This window comes from Callospermophilus lateralis, chromosome 3 (genome assembly GCF_048772815.1).
Source record: "Callospermophilus lateralis isolate mCalLat2 chromosome 3, mCalLat2.hap1, whole genome shotgun sequence".
NCBI classification, from domain to species: domain Eukaryota; kingdom Metazoa; phylum Chordata; class Mammalia; order Rodentia; family Sciuridae; genus Callospermophilus; species Callospermophilus lateralis.
The window spans coordinates 106,810,505-106,832,658 of NC_135307.1; the positions used below are offsets into that span (position 1 = coordinate 106,810,505).

Below are 22,154 nucleotides of genomic sequence, written 5' to 3' on the forward strand. Positions count from 1 at the left end.
TTTTATGTATTCATAGGATTCTACAGCCACTAGATTATGAGATCTAGTTTTGCAATGGTTTTGCCTCCCCTAAGAGAAACCCTTTGCCTATTAGCAGTCACTCTCCATTTCCCCAAGACCCCTCCCCAGTCATGGGAGTTCCTAACCCTTTCTGTCTCTGACGCTTTGCCTATCCTGGGCATTTCATCAATAGAATCATTGTCTTGTGACTGGCGTTTTTGGCCTTAACACAGTGTTTTCCATGTTGTAACACATATTGGTACTTCATCTCTTTGGATTGCTTAATAATTTCCCATTGTATGGATAAATCACGTTGTATTATTCATTCATTAGCTGATGGACATAGAGTTATTTCCACCATTCAGCATTATGAATAATGCTACTATGGGTGTTATTATATACAAGCTTTTGTGTGCATGTTTTCATTTTTTTCATATATATTTACACACATACACACGCACACCATTTTACATTTCAATTAGCAGCGTTTGAGATTTCAATTTCTCCATGTCCTTGTCAACATTTGTGATTATTCATTGTTTTGATTGTAGCCATTCTTGTGGGTATATAATTGTATTGCTTTGTGATTTTTCTTTGTCTATCCCTGATAGCTGATGATGTTGAGTGTATTTTCATTGTATATTGGCCATTTGTTTATCTTTAATAAACATCTATTTGGATCCTCTTCCCATTTTTCAGTTGGGCAAGTTGTCTTTTTCTTAGTTTTAAGTATTTTTATATATTCTGGATACAGTCCCTTTATTATGTATATAATTTGTGATTTCTCCCATTATATGGATTCTATTTTCACTTTCTTGGTGGTATCACTTGCAGTTCAAAAAATAGAGAATTTTGATGTAGTCCAGTTTTTCTTTTTCTTTTGCTACACATGCTTGTAATATCATAGATGAAGTCTTTGCCTAACCCAAGGGCAAAAAGACTTATTTCTATACTTTCTTCTGAGAGTTTTGTAGTTTTAGCTGTAGTAATTTTTACAAATATGGTTATATTTGCAGTTATATTTAGTTGTATTACCGTTCAGTCTGTTATCCACATTTAGTTGGTTTTTTAAAATTTTTTATTTGTTTTAATCAGTTACACATGACAGTGAATGACCTTGACATATCATACATTTGAATCAGATGGGATATATTTTCTCTGAGTGTACAGGTTGCAGAATCACATTGGTCATGCAGTCATGTATCTACACACAGCAATAATAATGTCTGTTTCATTCTTCTATCCTTCCTTTCCCTCCATCCCCTCCCCTCCCCTCCCCTCCCATCACTTCTCTCTACCCAATCTAAGGTGAAGCTATTCTTTTTTTTTTTTCCTCACATCTTCATACATGTATTTTGTGTAATGATGAGGGTCTCCTTCCACTTTCCATGCAATTCCCCTTCTCTCTCCCTTTCCCTCCCACCTCTCTTCCCTATCTAGAGGTAATCTTCTTCCCATGCTCTTCCTCCCTATTTTGAGTCACCCTCCTTATATCAGAGAAGACATTTGGCATTTGTATTTTGGCATTTGCTGGGAAATGGATGGCATTTAGTTGGTTTTAGTGCATGATGTGAGATGGGTGTCCAAACTCTTTCTTGTGTGTAGAAGTCTTGTTGTCTTAGCACCATTTGTTTGAAATGAACAAAAAACTTTACTTACTAAATTGTCTTGTAATCCTCATTGAAAATCAATTGACCATAAAAGTTGTATGTTAATCTCTATCAATTCTGTCTCACTGGACTGTGTGTCTATTATATCAGTACTGCACAGTCCCTGTTACTGTAGCTTTATAGTAAAACACATTAGTTAAATCCCTTTTAATATGTTTCTGTGTCCTCTCTTTTACCACCACCACCAAACCATTTAGAAGGAGCCTGGGTATTTTTATAGAATTCCTCATGCTTCGTTGTGGTTGATTGTATCCTGATGGTGTCACTACATATTCCTCTATCCCCCTTTCTATAAACTCATATTTAGATCCAGGAACTCACCTAAATTCTGGTTGTTGTGTGTGCACTTATTCCTCATTGTCAGGAATAATTCTTGGTAGTGCTGTATGTTTTCTGCTGCATCAGTCTGGAGGTATCTGTTGTCTGGTTATCCTACTTTTAGTAATATTAAAATTGACCATTGGGTTTAGATGTTATCAGACTAATTCAGTCTACTACAAAATTCCCTATCAGTTTGTCATTGATTCATTTTAGGAGCCCTTGACATTTGATCTGATCTATAGGTTATGTTCCTAAGAGTTTTAAATTGCCGATTTGGGACTTCTGTCATTCCTTCTATATTTAATGAATCTTTCCATCATCCACAGATAAAAATGTTAACATAATGTTTGTTTCTTTCCCTTTATCAGTTTTCAGTATGAATTGATACCCCAACAACCCCCTAAAGTAAAAAATGATTTTTTTTAAATTATGGATTTTATATATCTATGTTTTAATTATTATAGTAATTAAAAATTTTTTGATGCTAAAATTGTCCCTTCATCTGAAATTGATTATAAGATGTCTGGGATTTCTTCAGAATAATCCATGGCAGGGCTGTGGAAGGGGGACATACAAGAGTCATGATTGGCCATAAGTTGATTATGATGGGTTCATTTTGTTAGCCTGTCTTTTTTTGTATAAAGTCTTAAAAATCATCTCCTTTTGGACAATGGGTGTTCCTTGTACTGACTCTGGTGTCATCTTGACAGCTTTCTTGATCTAAGACCTAAGAAGTCTTGGGAGCATTGAGTACGTTGTCTACCCCAGGCCTAGACTGAATCATTTCTCCAGGACTCACTGGTTCCTTTTAGTGGAAATAGTGTTTAAAGACCACCTACTCAAGGCACTGGGGGGCTTATCAAGTTGTGCTTGCTTCTGGCCTTTTCCACATCACAGCTAGAAAATATGTTTCTCATAAAAAGAAAAATGAACTGGTTCCTCAGGCCAGTATTTTCAATTCCGAGAAAAGATTGCAAAGTTTTTAGTGAAGTGTTTTTATCTATTTTATGCTGAAAATCTTGACTTCTAACAATAACATAATTACTCATTTACTTTATCCTAATTATATGAAGCATCTTGCTTATATATAATCTACTACATTGATTTCATGTAATGTGTCAGAGAGGAGGGGAGAGAAAGGTGTTGATTTTAAAATATCAATATTTTTACATACATGTCTTCTATGGTTCATTTCACTTTTAAGATATATTCCTCTAGGGATATATATATATATATAGTCAAAAGACTATTCTTTAAAGTTACTTGAAATATTTTTCTTTGTAGAAACGGTATCAACATGATACACTGTTAAGTACATTTCTGTTTGCCTTAGATTTTTTGATGTTGCTTTTGTGCAACTGTATGTGGTTTCAAAGTAAAAAACTTTAATATACAAGGAATATTCAGAGGAACCTACTCTAATTTTTGCCCTTTCTCCTTGTGTTCCCCTTCTTTTTATCAGAACCACTTTCATTAGTGCTAGGTTTATTCTTCTATTACATTTTAAAATAAATAGACAATATAAAAAATATTTTTAAATAAGAAATATTTTTTTCTTCTTAGAAAGGGTAGCATACTGTAGATTCTTATCCTTTATCTTTGACTTTACAGTATATCCTAGAAATTTTTCCTTTAATATGTTAGTTTGACCCTTTATTATCATTCTGGTTTTACCATGTCCTTATTTAAGTGTGTTGTAGGGTATTGCAGCCTTTTATCAATTGTACCATGAAGTATTGGGAGATTTAGTGACTTAACTGTGTGTTTTATTATCAGTCTATTTTCTTTGCTACTCATCACAGAACATGATAAATGTTTTACCTTTTCAAATTTCTTTCAGTTTAAAAGAATTCCTGCCCAAAGAGTACATCAAGCAGAGAGGAGCTGAAAAGAGAATATTTCAGGTATTGGAAATGTACAGCAATTTATTATTCTCCTCAATCTCCATCCTCATTCATTAGCATAAGGTGCCTCTGCATATGATAGTTTTTATGCTTTGCATGTATTCTTATATAAGTGATTGGTAACTCGAGTAAAGAAGTCGACAGTTCTATTTTGGACAGATTTATTGTCTTAATCCATAGTTTCTTGGTAAAGTTTACTTAGCCTTCTGAGAAAAGTGTGCATACATTTATTTTGAAAGTCTTTACACTGGTAGCATTAGAACAAGGTGATAGGCTATTAAACTGCACTGAGGGAGAAGCTACCAATAGCTCTTTTGTCCTAAGATTTGTTTTCTTGAAGCTAGAATTTGAGAACTAATGCCTTCTTAAAATCCATTCCAGGCAACACTAAAAAAAGTCCTGTCACCAACTTGATCGTGGAACACCTTATTGAATCTAAGATTTCAAAGTCTTCTTTGATCTGGAAAAAGAAATAAAAGTTAAAATATAAATCTCATGTGTATAAAACATTATTTCACCTGTTATTGTTTCCAAGCACTATCATGTATAGGCATATATATATATATGCTCCTCTCTGGAAAGATATAGATGTTAAAATGACATTGTCCTTAGAAGAACATCTTTCTAGCTATCATTTAAAGTGTGGGACCTGAACACTTAAGACATGGAGTCCTTTGAGAATTTGATTATAATTATGGATCTGTTCCTGCCATGCTGCACACAGGTACAAATTATTGGACTCAGTGCGAAACGTGTAGGCTATTTGGTTCAAGCTCTAGTTTAAAAGCTCCAAATTGAACTCTCTGTGCTCTTCTCCTTGTTCATCAGATAGCTATGTTATGGAGGATTTGGACACAAGCATCACTTACCATTCAGAACCCCTGTGTACCCACCTATAGTAATCACCTCTCACTAGTCCACCTGCTACCAGAGCTATAGTAATGGGTTTCTTTATACTGTCCCTTTTGCAGGAGCATAAGAACTGTGGAGAGATGAGTGAAATAGAAGCCAAGGTCAAGTATGTAAAGCTAGCCCGGTCCCTCCGGACATACGGTGTATCTTTCTTCCTGGTGAAGGTGAGTTGGGCAGAGTTGGGAGGGTGTTTACCCATGCCTCTGGTTTTCTTTTGTTAAAGTGTTTGCTGCTAAGTGTGGTTTGTCACACCTATACCCCTGGCATTTGGGGATGCAGCCTTTGGCCAGTGTGGTCTGAGTTTAACTGAAGCACAAATGTGAAGGGTGTGAATGGCCAGGCTGGTGAGCAAGCCTGGCTGCCTGCATGGCCTCTGGACAGCTGTGCCTTGAATTGGATCACTATGGCTACTGGAAAGTCAAGAAGGAGTGAGCTCACTATCGCTTGTTCTTTCCCCCTGAGAACATCTTACTCATGACCATCCGAAGTCTTCTGAACTGAGTGAAAATCGTTGACCACTGCAGACAAGCTGAATTCATGTCATATATAGTACTTAATTTGTACATCTAAGACAGGTCGTGGAATTTTGGTGGCCTTCAAATCTGTTTTTATGGAAATCATTTGTCTTTCTACTACAACAAAGCACATTTCTTTGAAATGCAACCCATGTACATGCTGGGAAGTCCCTCAGTAGATGTCTCCTTAGATTGATTGACAAATCCCCCACTATCAACATTCCTCTTTTGCTCTTCCTGACCTCAGCTACTCAATGTCTGCATCCCAACTAGTAGGTTTTACTGATCTCTTGTTTTACGGTGACTCTAGGTCTTTCTGCCCCTTGCCCTTGGCCCTGGAGGAAGCTCTGCTTGTTGTGAGGCTTCTTTTGTTGCTTAAGGCAAATAAGGATGGAATTGAGTGTGTTGCAGCTGCTTTCAGGAACTGAAGTGGGGAGGCTGGAGACAGGATGAGTGAAGGAAGAGGGTTCCTTCCCCATAGCTAAGGAGAACTGCAAAGGAAGGATATTCTGATATTCTCTAGGAGCTTCTCTTGACTTCACCCCTTACTGTGGGGTAAGCTGTTCCCCCTGGGCAAGGAAGAATCAAGATGTTTTACTTTAGAGAGGTGTATGTTTCATGCCTGGTAGTTACACCAACCAAACCTGCTACATTATACACCAGAAAACACTTGGGGCTCTTGCCAATGAAGAAGCCTGTGTCAACCACCTTTACTATTGTTAAGAAAAATAATTTAAAGATGGAAACTTTGATATTTAATAGGAGTTTTAAAATTTATTCATATTTTTGGTGCCATCTAGGTAACAACAATTCCATTTTCCAATGCTAATAATAATGTTTAGAAAAACGGTTATATGCCAGACATATCTCACTCAAATCTGTTAGGAAGAATGACTTCTGTTTATAAGCAAGAAAATAAAGACTCAGAGGGATGCAGTTACTTCCCAGGGCCATAAGACAGGTAACGGTAACCAAAGGAGCCAGGTCTTGAACTGTAGTCTCTGATTCACAGACCATTGTGACCCCTAGCTGTGCTGCTTTAGCTGGGATGATCCTGCCCAAGAGAGAGTCACTTGCCTCCTCCATCCCAGCAACCAATTGTACATGACTCTAGGAGAGAAGATCTGCTCATTTTAGGAGCTGGGCTGTCCATTCAGTGTTATGAAGGGAGCCAGTGAACAATGAGTTCCGGCACCTCCCAGGGTTTAAATGGTTTTCAGCAATCCACTATTGATAATGGCACTGATTTTCACCTATCTTCTTAAGTTTTTCTGTGGTTCTTCAAGTATGAAATTCATCTTTGGTATTCATATCTTCTTAAATGACATCAGAGTTTATCCCAGTGGCTCAGGAGGCTGAGGCTGGAGGATCATGAGTTCCAAGCCAGCCTCAGCAAAAGCGAGGTGCCAAGCATCTCAGCAAGACCCTGTCTCTAAATAAAATACCAAAAATTGGGCTGAGGATGTGGCTCAGTGGTTGAGTGACATGGAGTTCAATTCCAAGTACCAAACAAATAAATAAATAACAAAAGAGTTTATACAGAGTCAGTGTCTGTGATGTGTAAAAGATTATGCCTCTTCATATAGGTCAATAAATGTAGGATAATAACTCACAGAAAACCACTGTGAATAGAAGAGCATTGAACAGCAAATTGAAGAAAAAATAAATTCCCTCCTTCCCTTCCTTCCTTCCTTTTTCTCCTCTTTTTCTTGAAATTACATCTCTTTGAAGAGAGAGAATTAAGTTGGTAGCACTTACAACCTTTATATACATATTAAAATTAACAGGTATATTTTCATTGATTTTATTTTTGTCATTTGGTACAATGTCAAAAGCACATTGCTTACTTTAATTGTTTGCTTGATGATCCCATTTAGGATGCCACTTTATTTCATAATTGTCTCTAATAAATCCAATTTACTTGACCATAATTTGCAGGAATGATTCAATATCATGAATGAATGACTCTTGAAAATCAAATCAGCAAATGATATCATGTGATTTTTATGTAAAGCTACTTAAGGTTTTTGATGAAATTCAACATCTCCTTAGAAAGATTTCTTTAAATTTCTGGAATGTAAGTATGTCTGTTTAACATAATAGAGTATCAGTTTCAAAGCTATCATCAGTATCATGCTTAACAGAGAAAGGCTAGAGGGAAATCTAACAATTAGGGTCACACAGATTTGCCTTGTCGTCTCATCCCCCGTTAACATTGTTCTGGAAGACCTGAGAAATGCAGAAAGATATAAAAATGAAGGAGCAAAATAATAACCTTGGAAAGTGAATTATAGCTAGTTGCTATGGTTATAACAAGATAAGGTGAATCTTTTTTAAACTTTTTATTTTGAAATAAGTATAAATACTAGGAAGTTAATGGTACAGAATCAAAATGTCTGGTAATGATGAGCATTGGTGAGAATATGAAGAAATTGGAACCTACATACGCTGCTGGTAGGAAAGCAGGATGGAGCAGCCACTGTGAAAAGAGTGATGATTGCTTAAACATAGAAATGCCATATGACCCAGCAATTCTACTTTTAGGCAGATACACCCAAAGAGAACTAAAAGCACATGTGCACACAAAATCATGTACATGTATATTTACAGCAGCCTTTAGCTAAACTACAGAAACCCAGTGCCCATTGCTGATGAGTGGATAAGCGATTTATGGTATAACCATACAATGTACTATTTTGGAGCCATAAAAAAGGATGAAGTACTGATACATGCTGCAACATGGATAAATTTTGTAAATGTTATGCTAAGTGGAAGACACTAGTCACAAAAGACCCCCCACTATATTATTCCATTTATGTGAAATGTTCATAACAGGCAAATCTGTATAGAGCTAGGTTCGTTAATGTTTGCTTAGGGGTGTGGTGTGGCAGGGTGCAAAGAATCGGAGATTGATACCTATAGGGTAGTACAGGGTAGCACTGATAGCTACAGGGCCCTAACTTGTCTACTATTAGTAGACAAGGTGCTAAGCAACTCAGTGAGACCCTGTCTCTAAATAAAATACAAAAAATAGGGCTGAGGATGTGGCTCAGTAGTTGAGTGACACCGAGTTTTTGAGAGTTCTTGATTTGTTCTAGGCCCAAATCCTTGACACATACATGGTTTATTTTGATATGACAAGAATGTTCTAAAATTGACTGGTTATAGCAGTACAACTTCATGAATAAAATACATTGAATCATATACTTTAAATGGGTGAATTGTATGGTATGTGACAGTTTTAGTCATCTTTTTTTTTTTTTTTTTTTTTTGTGGGGGTAGTACTAGGATTAAACTCAGGGGCACTCAATCACTGAGCTACATCCCCAGTCCTGTTTTGTATTTTATTTAGAGATAGGTCTCACTGTGTTGCTTAGCACCTTGCTGTTTCTGAGGCTGGCTTTGAACTCTTGATCCTCCCATCTCAGCCTCCCTAGCTGCTGGGATTACAGAGATCCACCCAGCTTTAGTTAGCTTTTTCATTGCTGTGACTAAAGATCTGACAAGAACAATTTTAGAGAAGGAAGAGTTTATTTGGGGGCTCATGGCTTCCAAGTTTTCAGTCTATAGACAGATGGCTCTATTCCTTGGGTCCAGAGGTAAGGCAGAACATCATGGTAGAAGAGTATGGCAGAGGGAAGCAGCTCACATGATGATCAGTGAGCAAAGAGAGACTCTACTCACCTCAAAATATATACCCCAAAGGTATACACCCAAAGCCCACCTTCTCCAGTCCTACCCTACCTGCATTCAGTTACCACTCAGTTAATCCCCATGAGGGGATTAATTCACTGATTGGGTTAAGGCTGTCATAACCTCGCTCCTTATATCAGAATAAAATATTTTAAGAAATACAGAACAATCTTATGTAGGCTTCAAGTTTCCTTCAATGGTAACTATAATACACACCACACCAGGAAATTGGTACAATATACATAACTTATATACAGAGATTATCAGTGAGCTCAGAATTCACTCATTTGCATGTGTGCCTTGTTCTCTACAGTGTTATGTATATGGATTTGTGTAACTATTGCCACAATCAAGACACAGACCTCATCACCACAAGAATCCTTCTGATACCTTTCAGGGCTGTGCACACTTCTCTCACCTCTCCATCCTTGACACTGTGCCTCCCCTCATCCCTGGGAACCACACTTCTGTCTCTGTCTCTGTAACTGTGCTATTTCAAGAATGTTATATAGGGGCTGGGGATGTGGCTCAAGCGGTAGCACGCTCGCCTGGCATGCGTGCGGCCCGGGTTCCATCCTCAGCACCACATACAAACAAAGATGTTGTGCCCGCTGATAACTAAAAAAATAAATATTAAAATTCTCTCTCTCTCTCTCTCTACCTCTCTCTCTCTTTAAAAAAAAAAAGAATGTTATATAAATGAAGTAATATAGTATGTGATTTTTTGAAATTATAATCCAAGTTGTAATGTTTGTCTCTAGTCCATCTTTTGTTACTGAATTGTTACTGTGGTATGGGCATACCAGAATTTATTTAACCATTCATCAAAGGACATCTAGGTTATTTCAATTTGGGGTTATTATGACTCAAGTTGATATGAATGTTTATGTCTAGGTGTTTGTATATATGTAAGCGTTCATTTTTCTGGGATAATGCTTGAGAGTCCAATTTCTGGACCATATGGTAGGTACATGTTTAGCTTTGTAAGAAACTACCAAACTGTTTTCCAACATGACTATACTATTTTACATTCTTTTTCTTTTACTTTTTTTTTTTTTAGCTACTTGGAATTAAACCCTGGAGTACTACTCTACCACTGAGTTACATCTCCAGTCCTTTTTATGTTTTATTTTGAAACAGTATATTTCTAAGTTGCGTAGCTATCTGGCTTTGTACTCAGGGTCCTCCTGCCTCAGCTTCCAAAGTCACTGGGATTACAGGCCTGTGCTACCATACCTGGCCTGTTTTACATTTTTACCAGCAGTACATGAATCATCCAGTTTCTTTGCATCTTTTCCATAATTAGATATCATATATTTTTTTTGTTTGTTTCAGCCACTCTGACAGTGTTGAATGCTATATCATTGTGACTTTAATTTATGTTTCTCTTATGGCTAATGACTTTTGACTATCTATTCATATGCTTGTTCACTGTCTCTTTTATATCCTCTTCAGTAAAATGCTAGTGCATGTTTTTTGCCTGTTTCTAATTAGATTGCTTGAAGTTCTTTTACTGTTAGGTTTTAGGAGTTCTTTATTTGTTCTGCGTCCAAATTCTTGTTACATGTGTTACTTGCAAATTTTTTCTCCCAGTCTACATGTAGTCTTTTCATCCTCTTAACAAGGTCTTTTGCAGAGCAAAAGTTCATAGCTTTGATGAGGTATATTTTATCAATTTTTATTTTCTTTCAGTTTTATGACTAAGAACTCATTGTGTAGCCCTAAGTTCTAAAAATTTTTCTCCTGTTTCCTTTGAAAATTTTTGTTGTTGTTGTTTTACATTTTGCATGTAAGTCGTTGATTCATTTTGAGTTAGTTCTATACAAGGTGTGGGGTTTAGGTCAGGGTGCATCTTTTGGCCTGTGGATGTCCTATTGGTCTAGCACCATTTGTTGAAAGAGCTTTCCTTTCTCCATTGAAATGCTCTTGCATCACTTCAAAACTCGCTTGAACACATTCGTGTGGGTCAGGTTCTTGGTTCTCTGTTCTGCTATATTGATCTCTCTCTCTATCCCTTGGCAACTACCACACTGTGTTGATCCCTATAGCTGTGTAGTTGGCCTTGACATAGGTAGAGTGATTCCCTTTACTTTTCTTTTTCAAATTGGTTTAGCACTCCTTTCTGTATATATTCTGGAATAAGTGTTCATAGCTACAAAAACTCTTGCTGGAATTTTGATAGAAATTGCATTAAATTTATAGATAAACTTGGAGAGTACTGTAATTTTTTGATGACTCTTTCAATCTGTGAGCATGATATTAGGTCCTCCTTTGATTTTTTTCAAAAATGTTTTGAAATTTTCAGCATACATATCCTGTATGTGTTACATTATACAAAAAATATCACTGAATTATTAGAGGTATGCTAACTTCAGTAAATTAGTCAACTAAATAGATAAGACATGTCAACCACATGAATTAAACCTTTAGTGTATGTTTCTAAAAATGAGCACAACCATTTAGAGTGTATGATAAAAAGATCATATGCAGAATAGCACTCCCCCAAAATTGTCTGCCTAGGAATAATAATTTTTTAAAGCTTAAATAACAGATCTCTCTGACCTCAGATTAAACATAGCAGTTTGAACATAGCACAACAGAATATTGTGAAGGAGCTTCATTGACATATTTGGAAATAAATTAGAAGTGAGTGTTCTAGCTTCTCAAGCATGACTTTTATAGGCTTCTGTTAGAAACTCTAAGTCCATGGAATTACAATTTGCTACACCATTAAATACTGATATTGAATGTACTTAACTATACCATGGCCCTGAGAATAGTGGTAGATATTCTGAGATGACTACTTAATATGTTTTTGGCTGCTTGCATCCTGTTTTTTCTATGTCCATGAACACTTTGTCTTGAGTTCAGTGTTGAACTTTGTTGTTATAATAGGAGTATTCATATCCCGTAGGAGTGAGGAAGACCAGCCCAGAATCCAGGAAGGCAATATCCACCCTTGTGAGAAATTACAGAATCTTAGTGATCTTCAGGGATCTACCTGCCCTCTCTAAATCTCATCTCTTCATCCAAAGATGGAAATGCTGGTTCCTTGTGGGGTTCTTGTGAAGACTGAGCTAATGTGTGTGAACAGATGTGGTACCTGGAACATGATGATACTTGATAAACTTCACCCTCCCTCCATCTTCCAAATCCCTGCCCCAAAGTCTCTTGACTTCCTAATTGATTTTTAATATCCATGAATGTAGATCAGTGGATGGCAAACTTTTTCTGTTATGGCCAAATAATAAACATCTTGGACTTTGTCACCCATACTACTCACCCTGAGGAAAGCAGTTTGGAAGCAGCTGTAGGCAATATGGTAATGATTGGGCCTGGTTATATTAGGATAAAGCTTTATGTGTGGACTCTGCAATTTGAATTTCATGTAATTTTCATGTATCTGAAAATACTCCTCTTGATTTTTTAAAATTTTAACATGGAAAATTCATTCTAAACTATCAACTATCTTTTTTGGGGGGGAAAAAAAGAAAAGAAAAGGCAATAAGCTGCATTTAGCATTAGCAGTAGTTTTCCCACTTTGGTTTAGAGACTATATTATGAGTCCACAAAGAACGGCATTAGGCAAGAGTATTCTCAGTGTCTCAGTGTCTAAAATAATGTGCTTCAAAAACAGTCCTGGTTTTGGATCCTGGCTTTTCCACTTAATAGTTTGAGCTTAGATAAATGGCCTTTCCTTCCATCTCTAAGCCTGTTTGTCCACCTTTGAAGTTGTGGCTTTTTATGAGGTTTAATAAGATACTATAGAAATGGGGACTGTCTCATTAAAGATGTCAATAAAAGGAATCTGTATACATCTACATTCTTCCTCTTTCATCAACTAATGGATTTCATCATGATCTGCTAAACTGAAACCCCTTAAGCCAAGGTAAGGCATTTCCCATGATCTGCATAGGACTGTTTGATTCCAGAAAGGGTAACCCTTGTGTAATACTTTTTACTTCCTCATTTGCCTTTAAGATGTCCCTGCAGTCCTACTTGAGGTGAGACTCCTGAGGAGCCAACCCTATTCTGTCCTGAACTGTGAAAGTATCATAGAGCACAGCTCTCAGAGAATCTCAGAATTTCAGAACGGATTGCCAGTCATTTTTTAGAAAGGGAAATGACTAATAAACAGACTTTAACACACAGTTTTTTTGCTTAGGACAGCTAGTCCATTCTCCATGCCCCTTGAAGGGAAAAGCATACTGATGACAAAGCAAAATACACAAGCCAGTCTGTTGGTGCTAAGCCAACACAGAACTCCAGTGAGCTTGGTGGGATCGTGGGGAGGACCCTGTGGGCTCAGGCTATGTTGAAGTGAGTGGGGAGAGGCCAGGCAGGCCAGACAGCCCAACAGCATCCCTTCGCCCAATCTGGAATCTCAGATGTGAGGCACAAGTGACATAAGAATTAGTCTGTCTGTGTACCTGTGACAGGAACCAGCTGACAGGCCAACTGCTTCACAGTTGGCCCCCAGCACTGAGCCTACAGTATTGAGGTTGAGAAATGTCTGAAAGAAGAGAGGGCTGGGCTTAATAACAGATGCTGTCTCACCTTGGTAGAATGCCTACTTTCTCTTGCCTCTGAGTTTTGCAAGTTAAAGGCATTTTCAAAACCAAACCAACCTAATTAGGATCCACTCTACAGAGAAAACAACTAAATCACTAGCAGAAATCACAGCTGCAGTCTGAGTGTATGTGTGTCAGGATATGAGATACATGGGTCTTCCCTGGAGCCAGCCTTAGCTTGCTCTTATCTCTTGGAGATAAAGGATGCTTGTCTGTGCAAGATGAAGGTTGGAAAGGGGTGGGGTTGTGGGGGGGATGCTGACATCTGAGACATAAGAAGGATGACAGAGCCTAATTACCTTGTGGCCCTCTCCTGACATCTCTGCCACTGAGGATCTAAAGCAGGTCTCTGCGCTGGGGAAGACCTTACAGTGCTGTCCCAACTCTGAGATATTTTCTATTTTCTTTCTCCAGCTGCTCTGTGTTTTGTGGGTAGACACTAAAATAATTGTATCCCTTGATGGTGGTCTCTGTTGCCAGTTTCTATGTTTTTTGAGTTCTCTATATCCCCTTTCCCAGTTGTGACCTGTTGACACAATGTCCACTGTAAATTGCTTGTCCACTGTGGCTTCCTGTCTAAGGCTAGAATGATCTTGAAAAGCATTAAGGCAATCCATCAGGAGTCCTGTTCCCTCACTTGGCAGAGGTGCAGATGGAAAAGGATAACAACTCTGGACCATAGTTCATCTTTGATCCCTTCCTTTGTCCCAGCAGCTGGGCTTGTGCCAAACCTGTGTGAATTAGCTGCCTAGCACCTTTACAACCTAAATCTCTGTGTAGCTCCTGAAGCCACATTGAATTAACTGGCCCCATCTGCATTGCATTGATTTTACCCCTTGTGGAACTGGCCTCTTTAAAAGAATATGACTCTTCTTGGTGTTTTTTTAAGGACTTGAGGCTCATACAGTGCTGCATTCCCCTCCTCAGATACCACACAGGTTCCTGATGCCATCGGGTCCTCCTAGGAGGAAGCTGGAGGTGTGCTGTGGCCATTGTGTGAGGGTTCATGCAATGTCCACTGAGGGGGTGGGGGTGGATTTCAGCCTTTTCTCTCTTTACTTTCATCATGAAGACAGTATTCTGTGGTGGAAAGTCTACTTTTTGAAGTGAGAGATGTTTTGAGCTACTCAAATTTGTTTTCAGTTTGTGCCTTTAACACTTGGCATTGTCAGTATTAGAGGAATTAATATTGCCTTTTCATTTGCAAAAGGAAAAATGATGATACCTACCAACCTCTTGGAGATGCTCTGAAGTAGTGGCTAATAAGTATTAAGTAGTGAGCTCCAGCCCTGTTTTAGGTGTGGTGCCCAGTGCTGGAGTGGGGACACACACCCACGTATGCATATTTCATTTATGCAAATGTGTACATGTTCCTCTGAGAACACCAGTTTAGGCGTTGCTAGGTTTCAGCAACTATTACTTGAAAAGTTTTTACTAAGAATACATATATTAAGCAAAGTCTGAAAATAAGGAAAAGGATAAGAAAATAAATACAAATCATATGACATAATCGTTGCCCTTGCTTTTTCATATACTGTACATAAACCTATTTTGAAATTTTTATTTCACACAGGATTGGGCCATGTATACTGTTTTGATTTATGTATTGTGAATCATTTATTTCCAAGAAGTTGGTTGTTTTGCTACAAAATAATTTTTAATAGTGGAGTAATATGTTATCTGGATAGAACATAATTCATAAAGCCTGTATTATTGAAAACTAGGGGTTTTCCTCTCTAGTTTTTCATTTTAATAAACTCTGCATGAGTTTCTTTTTGCATAATTGTTACATTTATAAATTTTTTAAAAGAAAGAAACTCCTAAAGGCAAGCTATATGAGAAGTAGGAACATTTTTAAGGTTTTGCACAGATATTTACACATTTTCTTCCAAAGGCTTTGCTATCAGTCAGTATGGTCGCCCTTCATATCTTCCTCAATTCCAAAAATTCATTCTTTTAAAAACTCTTTTGGAAGAGTATAAAATTATGGCATTTGCAGGTAAATGGATGGAGTTAGAGAATATAATGCTAAGTGAAGTTAGCCAATTCCAAAAAAACAAATGGGGAATGTTTTCTCTGATTTAAGGATACTGATTCATAATGTAGTTGGGGTTAGGGGTCATGGAGGATTAGATGAACTTTAGATATGGCAAAGGGGAGGAAGGGGAAGGCAGGGTGCGTGGGGGTAGGAAAGATGGTGGAATGAGATGGACATCATTACCCTAAGTACGTGTTTGAAGACACGAATGGTGTGACTCTACTTTGTATACAACCAGAGATATGAAAAATTGTGCTCTGTATGTGTACATGAATTGAAATGCATTCTGCTGTCATATATAACAAATTAAATTTTTTTAAAAAAGAATTTTATATTATCTTGGTTCAAAGTAATTTTGGGAATGAGAAAACACCACTCTGATTTGTTCTGTTTCTTTCAATATTTATTCTTACAGGGTATAAAGTAATGGTAAAAAGGAGAACACTATTGCTATATTGCCTGAATTCTTTCCTTAGCTCTGCTGCTTATTATTTGTATGACCTTGGGAACATTATTTAATCTGTGACTCATTTTCCTTATCTTTAAAATGAGACCTGTAATACTACCATTTTAATGAGAATTAAAGGGTTTGAGATAGTGGGGGAAAAAAACTTTTCTTGACATAAATAACATTTTATTTGCTTATGTCATTTTAAATGCATTTTCTGTTCATATTCTTCAATAGTTATTTTTGTTGATTCATAAGAACTTTGGTCAGTATATTATCTTTTACTATTATATTTGTTGCAAATATTTATTCTCCAGTAGTTTGCTCTTTACTTTTTTCTTATAGAGGGGTTTCTTTCCTTTTCTTCTGTTTTTTCTGTTCTTCCTTCATCCCTCCCTGTCTCCCCAACTTGTCTCTCTCTGACTTTAAGATGTATCAAAGTATGTATGTTTTGAGTTGAAACTATTAATCTTTTCTTTAGTCACTTCTTATTTTGGTAATTTTGCTAGAAAGCCATTTTTCACCCAGAAATAACAAAAATACCCACCTTATATTCTTCCTAGATTATTCTTTCATTTTGAATTGGTTTTGGCTTGAGTGTGAATAGGGAGCCATCCTTTCAATAGACATTATTATATCCAAATAACTATTAAAACTAATCATTAAAGATTATTTAAGAACATCTTTAATTTTAAGAACACTTTTAGTTCTGTCCCTTCTTTCTGACATAGTCTATTTGGGAGTAACCCACCCTGCACAAGCATCTCTTCCCAGGAAACATGCCTTTGAGGATCACTCCAATTTTCTCGTGTCTCTGTTTTCACTCCTGTCCTTCAATTTGGTAGATTATTCACCTGGCCTCAGAATCTTTTTTCCAATAGCCCTGCTTGTTTCAAACACCACATATGTGGAGCGACCGCAGATAAAATCTGATGCCTTCAAAGAGAGAGCACTGATGCTTGGTCTCTCCCATTTCAGGAAAAGATGAAAGGCAAGAACAAGCTGGTGCCTCGCCTGCTGGGAATCACCAAGGACTCTGTGATGCGCGTAGACGAGAAGACCAAGGAGGTGCTGCAGGAGTGGCCTCTCACCACGGTCAAGCGCTGGGCCGCCTCACCCAAGAGCTTCACACTGGTAGGACTGGCAGGCAACGTGGGGGCTGACGTGACCTTGGGCAATATTGTGGTACAGGAGAGAGACCAGATCCTAGCCCAGTGGGTTTCTCTGGCCTTAGAGAGTCAGCATGGAGAGAGGAAGATGGTTGCCAGTCCATGGGCAGGGAGGAGACTGATGCAGAAGTAAGACAGGTATGACGAAGACTGGGTTTCTTTGGCTCCTGCTTCCTCTCTGGTGTCTTACCTAAGGCCTCCCCTAGTTCAATATCTAGAGGAGCCTCTCACCAAGAGGATTCTTAACTGTGTGCTCTGGATCCCTTGCACATCCTGAAAGGGAACTTCTAACCCTCTGAAGCCCACACATCAAACATTCCTAAGAACTGTGATATAGTGCTAAGGAGAGTTTTCCCAGCCTTCCTAGAAATGGCACAGAGTTCATAGTGGAAACAACATAGATTTGGAGTAATATTAAAGCTCCAAATTGTCATCTCCTAGCTTTATGGCCCTGTTCAACATCTCTCTGAGCCTTAATTTCTTCCAATATAAAATGGGAATAGTAATACCTACATCATAAAGTTCTAGCATTAAACAAGAAGATGATGATAAAATTCATGGGAAATGGGGAGAAGGTGTTTGTTTCAACCCTTTGGCCTCTAAATTCCTTCTCCCAACTTTAGTATTTGCTGTGAGGGGAGTATAATGTGAAGTCTTCTAGGGCCAAATTTTCATGCGAAACTTGATAGGGCAGGTGTTTTGTAAGGACAACCAAACAATAAGGATTATCAAAAAGTGCTGGAATTTGTTGTTTCTTCAGACCTCCTGACATCTTTGGTGAGCACTTGAAATATCAATTTGCCATCTAGTCAAGATCTCATATGACATTTTTTAAAAGGTATAAGGAGGAGTTTGGGAGGAGTAGTTACTTAAATTGATGATAGATTGATATGATCATGCAAGTTGAAAAGAACCTTCAAAAACTCCACCTCTTTCTCTAGTCAGTAGCAGCTGTGCCTGCGTGATTTTTAAAATTGGGTATTCATACGAAGAGAGTCATATCCTCATATTCCATGATGGGAAGTCATGGATTATTGCTAAGAAAATCAATATGAGCATGTGATTTAGAAATACTAGAAGAAACTGCCTAAAGACTTGATTTCCTTTGGGGGGGGACGCGGCAGAAAGTAAAGGTGGAGATGGAGCAGGGGACAATTATCTTTTGTTATATAACTTTTAATACTGGTTTTTAAAAACTGGGTCTAAGCAAAAATAAATAAAACTGAGAAATAACTATGATAATAGTAACTACCTCAAACAAAAGAGATAATGAATGTCAATATTTTTATTAGAGTATAAAGTTGGGTTAATTCTTGTAATATATATTTCTTTCATTCCTACTTCTAGCTTTTATTTAATTTCCTAGTGTTTGGAGATTTTCCTGTTGTCTCTTTCTATTATAGATTTCTAGTTTGGTTCTTTTATGCTCCATTGTTTGGAGATTTCCCTGTTGTCTTTCTATTATTCATTTTTAGTTTGATTCCATTATGGTCAGAGAACATAGTCAGTATGATTTTAATTTTTTTTAGCATTAAGATTTGTTTTATATCCCAGTGTATGATTGTGCTTGGTAAATGTGGTATGAGTGCCTGGAAGGAGTGCATGCTCAGCTGTTGTTGGTAAAGTAAATGTCAATCAGATCCCCACGAGCTGACAGTGGCTCATCCATCTTCTACATCTTTGTTAATTTTCTGTCTAGCAATTCAATCATTTTCTAAAAGTGAAGGTCTTGGGTTTTTCTGTTTCTTTTCCACTTCCATCAGTTTTGCTTCATGTATTTTGAAGCTTTGATATATGATGACTGTTCATTTAAGATTCCTGTGTTCTTCTAATGGAGAGATTGTTTTATCATTACGTAATATCCTTTTGTTCTAGTAATTTTATGTGCTGAAGTCTGTTTTATCTGATATTAATAGAGCCAGTCATGCTTCTTTTAGTGTTTGTATGATCTGTCTATTTCTATCATTTCATATACTGTTATATTTGAACCAAGTTGCTTGTAGAGTTGTTTTTTCTTTTTAATCCATTCTGTCAATCTCTGTCTTTTAAATTACATTTAAGCTAATTATTGACATGTTAGGAGTTAAGTCTATCATTTTATAATTTTTTTTCTGTCTGCCTCCTTTATTTCTTTTTTCTCGTCTTCCGGTGGGTTATTGAAACACTTCTAAAACTCCCGTTTTGAATTATTGTTTTTAGCACACCACTTTACATAGTGTTCTTCATAGGTTTTTCAAGATATTGCCACATATGCACATGAAATTAATTGCAGCCTGCTGGTACTGATGTTTTACCTGTTCCAGTGAAGTGTAGAAGCCTTGTTTCAACGTAGGTCTCTTCACCTTCCCCACCTTTTGAATAAAATTATTTGCATATTTCACCTATATACATTAAACACCAGATCAGATGGTGTTATAAGTTAAGCTTTCAAACAAAGAAACACTTGAGGGAAGGATAGTCTATTACTTCTATTTTTATTCCTCTTGCTATTCTTTTTCAGAGTTCCCAGCCTCCTCCTATTGTCAGGTGCTCTGCATTTGGAGTACACTGTGAGCCCCTCCCTAAGGGAAGGTCCTGGCAGCAGACTCGGTTTTCTCTCTGCACAAGCTTTCATTTCCTTCTCGTTTGCCAGATCCAGAATTTGGGATTGTCAGTTCTTTCGGCACTTAAAAAAATAAAATAAAATAAAAAAACACTACTTTTTTCTCACCTCTGTTTCCAGATGAAAAGTAGAAGTTGCTGTTTGTTTATGGGTAATAGGTTATATTTCTCTAGCTGCTATTAAACTTTTTAAATTTTATTTCCAGTTTTCAGAATTGTTGGTGCAGATCTCTCAGGGTTTATTCAATGTGGAGTTCACTGTGCTTCTTGAATTTGCAGTTTTATGTACTTGGTTAATTTGGGGAAGCCATTATTTCTTTAAAATTTCTTGTCCCACATTATCTTGTTCTTTTACTCTGATGATATTAATGTTAAATGCTTTGTTGTTCATCCCCTAGGATCCTGAAGCTGTTAGTTTTTTAGTTCATTTTCTTTATTGTTGAGATCAACTAAATTCTATTGGTCTATTTTCAAGTTTACTGATTCTGTCCTCTGTCATCTGTATACTACTATGTGTTCTGTCCTGTGAGTTTTTTTGAATTGGGGCAGTTCTATAATTTCCACATTTAATTCTTTGTTATGACTCTGTTTTTGTTTGTGTGTGTGTGTTGAATGCATGTTTCTTTTCACTTGTTTCCAGAGAGTGTATACTTGGGCATTAAAGCATGGCTATCTTAAAATTCTTATCAGATACTTATAATATCAGAGTTCCTTTATTGGCATTAGTTGTGTCTTCTCATTCACACATGGTCATCGTAGTCCTCACTATGAATAGTGATGTTTTTATTACATCCTAGACATCTTGACTTGTATGTCAGGAGCCTATGATGTTACTTAAATCTTGTTGGAATAGGCAGCCACCTGGTCAGGTTTGCTGTGGGCTGCTCTGGCCTCTTCTATAGGCTTCTGTCATAGTGCCGATTTTCCTCCTCCTGTGCCCTTGCCGTACCGTCCTAGACAGCTTTGTTCTTTGTTCAGTGACCTATGCTGGGGAGAGAGAAGCCAATGGGTCCGAGTCTCTTTGTGCCCTGGGTGGAAAGCAGGGAGACAGCTTCACTGCATTCACTGCTGCAAGAGGATCAGACTACTCACCTGCCTGGGTTGCAGAACAGAGCTAGGGATGGTCTGGGGTTTCACTGCTGCTCTGCAGCTGCTGGTGAGCACCAGCCCAGGTCCTCTACATGGCATTGTGGCTCCTGGATAAGTGTCTGTTGGGTTTCCCCCTCTCCTGGTCTCTTAAACAGAGAGAACATGCTTTTCAGAAGTTAACTGTTGGAGGTTCTCATTTTCCGGCCTCTCTAGCTCCCAGTTGTGGGGGTACATGGGACATAAAACAAAACCTGAGAACCAGCCACATTGGGACTCCTCAAGTCCTGAGGCTCCCAGCCACTTTACCTTTCCAGTTTCCAGAACCCTTTTATCATTGTTAAATTTTAGGGATTTACATAGAGGGGAGTTATGGGGAAAAGTCGGTCTGTGTCATGCTGCTCTGGAACTCGATCCTCTGAGGCTTTAAAATGCCTGATAGATCAGATGTAGCCATGTTTCTTCTACTGCTGTTTTTTCCAGGACTTTGGGGAGTATCAGGAAAGCTACTATTCAGTACAAACCACCGAAGGAGAACAAATATCTCAGCTGATTGCAGGATACATTGACATCATCCTCAAAAAGGTATTTGGTATTGATGCAGATTGGAAAAGCAAAGCTGCTTCATCAAAAGGCTCAGTTTAGATGATGTAGCTAGCTTGAAAAAAATCACTTATTTGAAACACTTAATTCATTAATTTAATATTTGACATTAGAATTGCGTTAATAAGACATCTTTGGCCTTGAGATCCTATGGTTTTACTGCTGCAACATTTATATAAGGTCAGGTTTGGGTCACCAGCCTTTACAGAAACCCAAACTGAGGGGGTAAAGTATTCTGGGTTTTCATGAGACATTTTTGTTTTCATTCTTAATAAATGTAATGGGACTAAATGTCATAATGGTGTACAGAAAAAAAAAAACAGATTTCTTAAGGCTTCATAATACAGCTAAACAACCACTGAAATAACCAAGTTTTGGTAGAATTTTAGTATATGAGCCTTGATTTTTTGCAATGCAAAATCTACAAGAATAAGACATTATTTATCTATATTAAATAATGTATTTCTCTTTTATTGTTATCATGGTTTTGTTCACCCATAGCTTTTCTAATTCAGGAAAATTTGGGTTAACTTTAACATTTTTATTTGTGTACCTTCTAAAGTTCTTTTCAAGGGTTCTTACATGAATGCAAAGCTTCATTTTCATTGTTGCATCTTGCTTTA

The 22,154-nt window shown here is 37.4% G+C and overlaps 1 protein-coding gene across 4 annotated transcripts in view; it reads left to right on the forward strand.

The window, feature by feature from the left end:
- Tln2 (talin 2) overlaps positions 1–22,154 on the forward strand; it is a 394,566-nt gene that overhangs the window by 240,970 nt on the left and 131,442 nt on the right. For all 4 annotated transcript variants that reach the window (XM_076850883.2, XM_076850885.2, XM_076850886.2 and 1 more), the window contains 4 exons: positions 3,832–3,895; positions 4,867–4,971; positions 17,051–17,206; positions 21,412–21,513. In XM_076850883.2, coding sequence (XP_076706998.2) covers positions 3,832–3,895; positions 4,867–4,971; positions 17,051–17,206; positions 21,412–21,513 — 427 coding nt within the window. The remainder of the gene's footprint in view (positions 1–3,831; positions 3,896–4,866; positions 4,972–17,050; positions 17,207–21,411; positions 21,514–22,154) is intronic.